General features: G+C 52.1%; 1 protein-coding gene across 1 annotated transcript; it reads left to right on the top strand.

Moving 5' to 3' along the window:
* The first annotated feature begins 10,419 nt into the window (after positions 1 to 10,419).
* Positions 10,420 to 10,794, top strand: LOC138357428 (uncharacterized). Its single transcript, XM_069314279.1, has one exon. The coding sequence runs from the start codon at positions 10,420 to 10,422 to the stop codon at positions 10,792 to 10,794; it is 375 nt and encodes a 124-aa protein (XP_069170380.1).
* Positions 10,795 to 12,340: the final 1,546 nt, after the last annotated feature.

Here is a 12,340-nt window from a genome sequence, read left to right as displayed (position 1 = left end):
TCACTGCCTAATGCATTCCATTTGTCTACTACTCTGACACTTAAAAAAATTATTTATAATGTCGTTGTGTGCGTGCACACACACACACACACACACACACACACACACACACACACACACACACACACACACACACACACTATATGAATGATAGAGCCCAATAGGCTCAGGAATCTGTACACCAGTTGATTGACGGTTGAGAGGCGGGACCAAAGAGCCAGAGCTCAACCCCCGCAAGCACAATTAGGTGAGTACAATTAGGTGAGTACACGTTATCATAGAGGACACAAGGTCCTTCAGGCCCTACTGATAACACCAGCTCTCTCCAGCGGAGTGTATTGGGCACAGGTCGCCCAAGATAACACCCCCTTCACTGCCCGGGCGGTGTGTGTGTCTAGAGTATGGTAGGTAATGTACCTATTGACTGCTAGGGGCACGGCCACCTATTGACTGCTAGGGGAACGTGGCCACCTATTGACTGCTAGGGGAACGTGGCCACCTATTGACTGCTAGGGGAACAGTTGCATTAGGTAGTAGGAAAACGTGCCCAACCATTTCTGTCCCACCCGAGATTCGAACCCGGAATTCCAGATTATGTGTCGATGTAACGGGGGATAGAAACAGAAGAAAACGGAATAGAAAGAAATGAATAATGAAGTAATGAATGAAGGTTTGGGGTGAGGGAGGTAGAGAGGTGGGGTCGGGTGAAAGGGAAAGTGGGAGAGAGGCGGAGGGAGAGGAGAGAGAGAGAGTAGGAAGTAGTGGTAGAAGGTAGAGTAGAAGTAGAAAGGAAGGAATAGAAAGGACTGCCAATATCCATTCTGGTTCATTACAAGACAAGGAGTGGAACTTGTCTGTACTCTAAGGTGTTATCAAAAGTTACTTTAACAGGTAACAGGGGGGTGGGGAGGTATACAGTTGACTGGCAGACTCCTCCCAGCCTGTCTCGGCTGCTGCTGATGCTCTGCAGTCTGCTGTACTCTGGTGTGCTCTCCTCTCCAATGCACAGTTCCCAGGTATTTATTGTGAATGTGTGAGGTAAACCCCCGCCCACAAGTAGATAGCCCCCCGGGCCATCTACCATGCCACACCTTAGCCGGCGGCGTGTTTGGACTACACACCCAGGCTACCTCACTACAAGTATCGGCTCAGCAGATGCCAGGTCAAATGACACGACCTGACCTCGGGTCAGTTGGTCATATTGACACTGAGAGGTGTAATTACCTAAGTGTACTTACAGGAACTACTCTTAGTTCCACTAAGTGTACAGTACACTTAGTGACCCACACCCACACTACTGTGGGTGTGGGTCAGACACCCTGGCGCCTCTCAACGTCTTGTCTGACCCACTCCCCTGGAAACACAAACCGTAACTGTCTTTATTTTCTGCTACTTACAAATTGTAATAAAGTTGTTACATCTTGGCTTAACGTATTTATGACGTATTAGAACGTTGTTACAACTTGCTATATTGGTTGTTTTAACTGGTTAGGAGGTGTTAAAACTAGTTCGAACGTTGTAGCAACGTCGTAGTTTCGGTGTGTGTTTGGCGGGTCATGTCCTATGTATATATTAACTAAACACAACAAAACACCTTTATGGTGCTACACCGGGAGCGACTGCACCAAAGGTGAACCTGTTATCGTAATTTATATTATATTTCACATTTTCTAACTTTTTCCTTCGTGTGTGCCTCTCCATCATCTGTACTCCCCCCTCCCCCCCAAAAAAAACAACCCCCCCCACCTGGAGGACTGTTTGAGGGGGGGGGGATAAACCCTGGACCTTGAATATCCATCACCTGAGGGAGGGGGGGGGTGTATGGGTGGGTGTTAGTGGGTACACCCGCTACACCCCTACGCCTGGTGTGGTAGTGGAGGGGGGGGGGGGGAGTTATGGGGGTGTGTAGGGGGGGCACCCTCAGGCACCCCAGTACACACAACACAGGGCCTAGTAACACATGTCAAATTCTAGCTGAAGAAAACAAAAAACAGAGTTTACCTGTCTACGAGAGTAGCTATAGGCTACAGTTTACCAAGACCCCGTTATCTCAACTTACGCGCCTTATTGTGTACGGCCCAACGGTACTGACGGTAAGCTATAGTCCTCAACATGCTCAATAAAATGTTGCAACCCGTTCTCGCAAATTTAATAAGTCAATATTGACTTATTATATATGTGCATAGGTGACATACTTAACATAATAGTTTCCGTTGAAAAGCCTCATAGAAAACACCGACCTTACCTAACCTACTTAGTATGTTAAGATAAGCATCTTATTGCTTCGTAATTACAATTATTACCTAACCTATACCTATAATAGGTTAAGTAACAATTGTAATTACGAAGCTATAAGATGCTTATTTTAACATACTAAGTAGGTTAGGTAAGGTCGGTGTTTTCTATGAAGCTTTTCAAGGGAAACTATTATGTTTAGTATGTCACCTATGCACGCAACTAATAAGTCAATATTGACTTATTAAATTTGCGAGAACGGGTTGAAATCTTAACAAAAGCAGCTCACTAATATCCACGTTTTCTATGTGTGCGCTTGGGTGGGTACCTTGAGGGGGGACTGTTTGGTACTGCATCACCAGCCCCACCACGGGGGGGGGGGGGGGGACTGTTTGGTACTGCGTCGCCAGCCCCACCACGGGGGGGGGGGGACTGTTTGGTACTGCGTCACCAGCCCCACCACGGGGGGGGGACTGTTTGGTACTGTGTCGCCAGCCCCACCACGGGGGGGGGACTGTTAGGTACTGCGTCGCCAGCCCCACCACGGGGGGGGGGACTGTTAGGTACTGCGTCGCCAGCCCCACCACGGGGGGGGGACTGTTTGGTACTGCGTCGCCAGCCCCACCACGGGGGGGGGGACTGTTTGGTACTGTGTCGCCAGCCCCACCACGGGGGGGGGGGGACTGTTTGGTACTGTGTCACCAGCCCCACCACGGGGGGGGGACTGTTAGGTACTGCGTCGCCAGCCCCACCACGGGGGGGGGGACTGTTAGGTACTGCGTCGCCAGCCCCACCAGGGGGGGGACTGTTAGGTACTGCGTCGCCAGCCCCACCACGGGGGGGGGGGGACTGTTAGGTACTGCGTCGCCAGCCCCACCACGGGGGGGGACTGTTTGGTACTGCGTCACCAGCCCCACCACGGGGGGGGGACTGTTTGGTACTGCGTCGCCAGCCCCACCACGGGGGGGGGGACTGTTAGGTACTGCGTCGCCAGCCCCACCACGGGGGGGGGACTGTTTGGTACTGCGTCGCCAGCCCCACCACGGGGGGGGGGGACTGTTAGGTACTGCGTCGCCAGCCCCACCACGGGGGGGGGGGACTGTTTGGTACTGCGTCGCCAGCCCCACCACGGGGGGGGACTGTTTGGTACTGCGTCGCCAGCCCCACCACGGGGGGGGGGACTGTTTGGTACTGCGTCGCCAGCCCCACCACGGGGGGGGGGGACTGTTTGGTACTGCGTCGCCAGCCCCACCACGGGGGGGGGGGACTGTTTGGTACTGCGTCGCCAGCCCCACCACGGGGGGGGGGACTGTTTGGTACTGCGTCGCCAGCCCCACCACGGGGGGGGGGACTGTTTGGTACTGCGTCGCCAGCCCCACCACGGGGGGGGGACTGTTTGGTACTGCGTCGCCAGCCCCACCACGGGGGGGGGGGGACTGGTACTGCGTCACCAGCCCCACCACGGGGGGGGGGGACTGTTTGGTACTGTGTCGCCAGCCCCACCACGGGGGGGGGGACTGTTTGGTACTGCGTCGCCAGCCCCACCACGGGGGGGGGGACTGTTTGGTACTGCGTCGCCAGCCCCACCACGGGGGGGGGGACTGTTTGGTACTGCGTCGCCAGCCCCACCACGGGGGGGGACTGTTTGGTACTGCGTCGCCAGCCCCACCACGGGGGGGGGGACTGTTTGGTACTGCGTCGCCAGCCCCACCACGGGGGGGGGGGGACTGTTTGGTACTGCGTCGCCAGCCCCACCACGGGGGGGGGGGACTGTTTGGTACTGCGTCGCCAGCCCCACCACGGGGGGGGGACTGTTTGGTACTGCGTCACCAGCCCCACCACGGGGGGGGGACTGTTTGGTACTGTGTCGCCAGCCCCACCACGGGGGGGGGGGACTGTTTGGTACTGCGTCGCCAGCCCCACCACGGGGGGGGGGGACTGTTTGGTACTGTGTCACCAGCCCCACCACGGGGGGGGGACTGTTTGGTACTGCGTCGCCAGCCCCACCACGGGGGGGGACTGTTTGGTACTGCGTCGCCAGCCCCACCACGGGGGGGGGACTGTTTGGTACTGCGTCGCCAGCCCCACCACGGGGGGGGGACTGTTTGGTACTGCGTCGCCAGCCCCACCACGGGGGGGGGACTGTTTGGTACTGCGTCGCCAGCCCCACCACGGGGGGGGGGGACTGTTTGGTACTGCGTCGCCAGCCCCACCACGGGGGGGGGGACTGTTTGGTACTGCGTCACCAGCCCCACCACGGGGGGGGGACTGTTTGGTACTGCGTCGCCAGCCCCACCACGGGGGGGGACTGTTAGGTACTGCGTCGCCAGCCCCACCACGGGGGGGGGGACTGTTTGGTACTGCGTCACCAGCTCCACCACGGGGGGGGGACTGTTAGGTACTGCGTCGCCAGCCCCACCACGGGGGGGGGACTGTTTGGTACTGCGTCGCCAGCCCCACCACGGGGGGGGGGACTGTTTGGTACTGCGTCGCCAGCCCCACCACGGGGGGAGGGACTGTTTGGTACTGCGTCACCAGCCCCACCACGGGGGGGGACTGTTTGGTACTGTGTCGCCAGCCCCACCACGGGGGGGGGACTGTTTGGTACTGCGTCGCCAGCCCCACCACGAAGGGGGGACTGTTTGGTACTGCGTCGCCAGCCCCACCACGGGGGGGGGACTGTTTGGTACTGCGTCGCCAGCCCCACCACGGGGGGGGGACTGTTTGGTACTGCGTCGCCAGCCCCACCACGGGGGGGGGGGACTGTTTGGTACTGCGTCGCCAGCCCCACCACGGGGGGGGGACTGTTAGGTACTGCGTCGCCAGCCCCACCACGGGGGGGGGGGGGGACTGTTAGGTACTGCGTCGCCAGCCCCACCACGGGGGGGGGACTGTTTGGTACTGCGTCGCCAGCCCCACCACGGGGGGGGGACTGCGGCCGGGGTAACAAGTCCCCCCCCAGACAAGAGTAAGCCCCGGGGGTCGATAGTCGTGTACCACCTTGGTCAACAGTCACACCTGTTACACCGTCACCCCAGGTGTGTGACGACACACCTGGGGTGACGGTACCCTGACTGACACCTGTCCCGCCAGACACCTGTCCCGCCACACACCTGTCCTGCCAGACACCTGTCCCGCCACACACTTGTCCCGCTAGACACCTGTCCCGCCAGACACCTGTCCCGCCAGACACCTGTCCCGCCAGACACCTGTCCCGCCAGACACCTGTCCCGCCAGACACCTGTCCCGCCAGACACCTGTCCCGCCAGACACCTGTCCCGCCAGACACCTGTCCCGCCAGACACCTGTCCTGCCAGACACCTGTCCCGCCACACACCTGTCCCGCCACACACCTGCCCCGCCAGACACCTGTCCCGCCAGACACCTGTCCCGCCACACACCTGCCCCGCCAGACACCTGTCCCGCCAGACACCTGTCCCGCCAGACACCTGTCCCGCTAGACACCTGTCCCGCCAGACACCTGTCCCGCCAGACACCTGTCCCGCTAGACACCTGTCCCGCCACACACCTGTCCTGCCAGACACCTGTCCTGCCAGACACCTGTCCCGCCACACACCTGCCCCGCCAGACACCTGTCCCGCCAGACACCTGTCCCGCCAGACACCTGTCCCGCTAGACACCTGTCCCGCCAGACACCTGCCCCGCCAGACACCTGCCCCGCTAGACACCTGTCCCGCCAGACACCTGTCCCGCCAGACACCTGTCCCGCTAGACACCTGTCCCGCCAGACACCTGTCCCGCTAGACACCTGTCCCGCCAGACACCTGCCCCGCCAGACACCTGCCCCGCTAGACACCTGTCCCGCCAGACACCTGTCCCGCCAGACACCTGTCCCGCTAGACACCTGTCCCGCCAGACACCTGTCCCGCCAGACACCTGCCCCGCCAGACACCTGCCCCGCTAGACACCTGCCCCGCTAGACACCTGTCCCGCCAGACACCTGTCCCGCCAGACACCTGCCCCGCCAGACACCTGCCCCGCTAGACACCTGCCCCGCTAGACACCTGCCTGTCAGTCATGCCCTGGACTTGACTGACGCAACAAACACGAAGGAATATAACAAAGCGAGACATGAATAAAGTTTTAAATAGAACAACACACAATAAAGTACGACAAGATGGTTATAAAACCCTGAGGGGGGTTTAGATTGAGGAAAGACCTGGGTAAATACTGGTTAGTAAATACTAGAGTCAGATTCACGAAACAGTTACGCAAGCACTTACGAACGTGTACATCTTTCCTCAATCTTTGACGGCTTTGGTTACATTTATTAAACAGTTTACAAGCATGAAAACTTGCCCAATCAACAGTTGGTATTGTTATAAACAGCCACCTGGTGCTTCGGAGCTCATTAACTGTTTAATAATTGTAAACAAAGCCGCCAAAGATTGAGAAAAAATGTACAGGTTCGTAAGTGCTTGCGTAACTACTTCGTGAATCTGGTCCCAGGTTGTTATGGAAGGAGTTACCAGGTAACGTTGTGTAGATGAGTTTGCTGGAGTGTTTCGAGCGAAGGATAGACATTAATATCGATACGTTGGGGTGGATAATAACTGGAGTTGGTTGGTATAGGTCAGTGTGTCGATATGACTGTGTGAGCCACACACAAGGGAGCTACAGTGAGCCACACACCAGGCAGCTACAGTGAGCCACACACCAGACAGCTACAGTGAGCCACACACCAGGCAGCTACAGTGAGCCACACACCAGGCAGCTACAGTGAGCCACACACCAGGCAGCTACAGTGAGCCACACACCAGGCAGCTACAGTGAGCCACACACCAGACAGCTACAGTGAGCCACACACCAGGCAGCTACAGTGAGCCACACACCAGGCAGCTACAGTGAGCCACACACCAGACAGTTACAGTGAGCCACACACCAGACAGCTACAGTGAGCCACACACCAGACAGCTACAGTGAGCCACACACCAGGCAGCTACAGTGAGCCACACACCAGACAGCTACAGTGAGCCACACACCAGACAGCTACAGTGAGCCACACACCAGGCAGCTACAGTGAGCCACACACCAGACAGTTACAGTGAGCCACACACCAGACAGCTACAGTGAGCCACACACCAGACAGCTACAGTGAGCCACACACCAGACAGCTACAGTGAGCCACACACCAGACAGCTACAGTGAGCCACACACCAGGCAGCTACAGTGAGCCACACACCAGGCAGCTACAGTGAGCCACACACCAGGCAGCTACAGTGAGCCACACACCAGGCAGCTACAGTGAGCCACACACCAGACAGCTACAGTGAGCCACACACCAGGCAGCTACAGTGAGCCACACACCAAGCAGCTACAGTGAGCCACACACCAGGCAGCTACAGTGAGCCACACACAAGGGAGCTACAGTGAGCCACACCAGGCAGCTACAGTGAGCCACACACCAGACAGTTACAGTGAGCCACACACCAGACAGCTACAGTGAGCCACACCATACATCTAAGCCAAATAGTTTCGTCCTTGGCTGCCGGAAGCTTGCAAAATGTACACAGTTGACAACTAATGTATTGATATGACCCTTAACATTGTCAGAATTGTGAAGCTGTCTATTCCTCTAAGTATTGTGTGTGTGTGTGTGTGTGTGTGTGTGTGTGTGTGTGTGTGTGTGTGTGTGTGTGTGTGTGTGTGTGTGTGTAAGGCGGGGAGGTGGGTGGGGTGGTGGTGGGGGGGGGCAGGGTGTCTCCTCCGCTCCTTAATACATAGACTGCATTTACTGCAGTGCAGTGGAAGTCATACTGCAAGGTTGTATAGTTCCGTTACAACATACACACGCACAAACACACTTTAGTATGTTCAGAAGTGCTTGGGGGAGTGTGTGTGTGTGTGTGTGTGTGTGTGTGTGTGTGTGTGTGTGTGTGTGTGTGTGTGTGTGTGTGTGTGTGTGTGTGTGTGTGAAAACCAAACACATATTCGCCATTTTTAACGAATTGTATAACAATTTTTTTTTGTAGAATATAAATTAATAGTATCGTTTAGTAGCATTTTGTGGATAGTTAGGCCTAGGATTCGTTTGATTACATGCTTTTGTTCTATTGACAATTGTTAGTAACTGCAGTAAGTGGGTGGTGAGGCATTGCAACCCGTCCTTTAACCATGTCCATTCCATCCAGCGGTCGACCCCAAAGATGCATTCATCAATTTTAGCATTCTCTTCATTCAAACCAGTGTAACATCGGTCGATGTTGTTGTAGAATGATTAGGTTGTGGGCAGGAATTGGAGTACCAAACGTCCACTGCTTTTCCTTAGTTTTATTATAAATATATATATATATTTATCTTCTACACGGGCCACGAACTAGCTTGTAGAGTGTGTAAGGGAGCGCGTGTAGACGCTCTGATGCCCGGGGTGTGTCTGAGGTCTGTGGTCTGCAGCAGAGTAGATTGCATTCAAATCTGCTGACACGTTGTTGATACTTATTAAGTTGTTTAGCTTAAGAGGGTATTAGGTCACCCTATGTGTATGTCCATGGGCGACTAACTGGCGTCCAACACCAGTACTTTTCTCAAATATAAATTAATATTATAATCTATTATCATATTGTGCATACATAGGCATAGGTTAGGTTAGGTGTTTAGGTTCTGTTGGCGATTATTTGTATTTGTAGTACGTGGGTGAAGCATTTACAGCGTTGTGGTTCGAACACAAGTCGTCACTTGTTCCGGAAGTGTTCGAACGTCATCATTTGTGAGTTGTGAGCAAACCGTTTGTCATTCATAAACAGTGGGTTTGGCGGGTGGATGGAATGGTCTTGGGACCTTTCTTCAGCCCGTCCTCCAAACAAAGATCCAAAAGTGATTCCATCCACCCGCCAAACCCCCTGTTTATGAATGAAAAGCGGTTTACACACGACTCACAACTGCTGACGTTCGAACACTTCCGGAACAAGTGTTTCACTGACGAATTTTGTTCGAATCACAACGCTATAAATGCTTCACCCACGTACTACAAATACAAATAATCGCCAACAGAACCTAAACACCTAACCTAACCTAACCTATGCCTATATATGCACAATATGCTAATATATTATAATATTAATTTATACTTGAGAAAATTCCCGTTTTGAATGAACAGCATGTTAAAATTCACGAATGCGTCTGTGGGGTCGACCGCTGAATGTAATGGACTTGAGTCGAGGACGGGTTGCTTTGTTTGGAGGACAGGCTGGTTCAAGAACAGTTCGAACACGGGATGAACGAACCACTGTTCAAGAACAGTTCGAACACGGGATGAACGAACCACTGTTCAAGAACAGTTCGAACACGATCAGTTGAGGGTAAAGTGTTTTAATATTCATAAGCAGGAAACGAGGGATATACACCGGGAGTATACCCTACTTCTTGGTGTATATACACCAGGAGTATACCCTACTTCTTGGTGTATATACACCGGGAGTATACCCTACTTCTTGGTGTATATACACCAGGAGTATACCCTACTTCTTGGTGTATATATCCCGGGAGTATACCCTACTTCTTGGTGTATATATCCCGGGAGTATACCCTACTTCTTGGTGTATATACACCAGGAGTATACCCTACTTCTTGGTGTATATACACCGGGAGTATACCCTACTTCTTGGTGTATATACACCAGGAGTATACCCTACTTCTTGGTGTATATACACCGGGAGTATACCCTACTTCTTGGTGTATATACACCAGGAGTATACCCTACTTCTTGGTGTATATACACCGGGAGTATACCCTACTTCTTGGTGTATATACACCAGGAGTATACCCTACTTCTTGGTGTATATACACCGGGAGTATACCCTACTTCTTGGTGTATATACACCAGGAGTATACCCTACTTCTTGGTGTATATATCCCGGGAGTATACCCTACTTCTTGGTGTATATATCCCGGGAGTATACCCTACTTCTTGGTGTATATTCTCCAGGAGTATACCCTACTTCCCAGTGTATATACACCAGGAGTATACCCTACCTCACGGTGTATACACTAACAGTTTACCTTAGGTGTAAACTATGTTCAGGACTAATATACAGTTGCTGGTTGTCCAGTAAACTGTCGTGGTGACCTTAATCACCCTCCTGAGGTTGTTAGACCTTAAACCACCACACCAAACACTGGGTGTGGCGGCCGCATTAACCACCGCTTGGTTATGCCCGCCTGGCCATGGGTTATGCCGGCCTGGCCATGGGTTATGCCGGCCTGACCATTGGTTATGCCGGCCTGGCCATTGGTTATGCCGGCCTGGCCATTGGTTATGCCCGCCTGACCACTGGTTATGCCCGCCTGGCCATTGGTTATGCCCGCCTGGCCATTGGTTATACCGACTTAACCGTTGGTTATACCGACTTAACCATTGGTTATACCGACTTAACCATTGGTTATACCGACTTAACCATTGGTTATACCGACCTAACCATTGGTTATACCGACTTAACCATTGGTTATACCGACTTAACCATTGTTTATACCGACTTAACCATTGGTTATACCGACCTAACCATTGGTTATACCGACTTAACCATGGTTATACCGACCTAACCATTGGCTATGCCAGCCTGGGCCCAAGATTAACCCAGATTAAGACGTAAAAACTCCGTCACTTAGCGAGGCAGAGTTTGTACTCATAACGAGAGGAAAGAGAAGAAAGTTTTAATGAAAGATTTGATAAACACTCTAAGGGAGGAAATTAGTACACGTATCCTAGGTGGTGGAAAACTGCACAATGGTCCCATTAACGAGGCCATTCCGGTGAGCGACGCCCTTGGTAACGCAGTGCGGGGGAATACTTTTTGTTTTGTTTAATTTACATTAAGGTAATAACGGGTTCGTTGCTCTGGGGTCAGATTCACGAAGCAGTTACGTAAGCACTTGCGAACCTGTACATCTTTTCTCAATCTTTGGCGGTTTTGTTTGCAATTATTAAACAGTAATGATCTCCGAAGCACCAGGAGGCTGTTTATAACAATACCAACAGTTGATTGGCAAGTTTTCATGCTTGCAAACTGTTTAATAAATGTAACCAAAGCCGTCAAAGATTGAGGAAAGATGTACACGTTCGTAAGTACTTGTGTAACTGCTTCGTGAATCTGGCCCCTGAAGACTATATGTCTACCTATTCTGAAGACATAATGTTCTAAATATCCGTTGTTATTTTTGGTGAGTTCGATTCCCCGTGTTACTCTCTAGGAACTCTCTTATCTCGTGGTACTTCCCTTTATGGTCGATGTCTCGCATTCTCTTTGTTATCCTTAAGCCTTCATATCTACTCCTATTCAAATGGACCTCTGTGTGTGTATGTGTGTGTGTGTATGTGTGTGTGTGTATGTGTGTGTGTGTGTGTATGTGTGTGTATGTGTGTGTGTGTGTGTGTAGCTACGTGTGTGTGTGTGTGTGTGTGTATGTGTGTGTGTGTGTGTGTGTGTAGCTACGTGTGTGTGTGTGTATGTGTGTGTGTGTGTGTGTGGTGTAACTGTGTGTTAAGAAGTATGTAAGTGTGAATACATGTGTGTATAATAATAATACAACTGTGTCATTAAAGTTTGAGAGCATACAACTGTATCTTCCTTCTTATACAGCTTCAAGTATGTGTTCTTGATTACACAAGAGTGTATACTCCTAATTTTACAAGCAAGTGTGTACTATTATCTATAAGTGTGTATTATTATCTAAGTGTGTAATAATTATCTTTAAGTGTATTAGTATTATAAGTATGTATTATTATCTATAAATGTGTATTATTATTATCTATAAGTGTGTATTATTATTATTATTTATAAATGTGTATTAGTATCTATATCTACAAAATAAGCTGTCTGTGTCTAGGGCTGGAGGTCAGGGGGCAAGATTCACTAAACTATCCACGGTGACTGGTGCCCATGAAGATGAAATGTTCAGCGCCGAATCCATAGAGTTTTGGTCATATGTTAATAATATTATAACATTCAGATATTGACACAGGATAACTGAATGGTTTGTTGGGAGGTGAGCACTCTGTGGGCTCTCTCACTTGACGCAACCTTTTGGGTTTAATCGGGCGTACCCGGGCACTGCTGGGTATGCCTTGTTATTATATAAGTACTCACCT

Source organism: Procambarus clarkii, chromosome 78 (genome assembly GCF_040958095.1).
Source record: "Procambarus clarkii isolate CNS0578487 chromosome 78, FALCON_Pclarkii_2.0, whole genome shotgun sequence".
NCBI classification, from domain to species: Eukaryota; Metazoa; Arthropoda; class Malacostraca; order Decapoda; family Cambaridae; genus Procambarus; species Procambarus clarkii.
Note: the sequence above shows the minus strand (reverse complement) of the source record. Positions and strands in the feature narration are given on the sequence as shown.

Coding starts and splice junctions, on each gene's coding strand:
- LOC138357428 (XM_069314279.1), top strand. CDS start 10,420: ATGGGTTATGCCGGCCTGGCCATGGGTTATGCCGGCCTGACCATTGGT.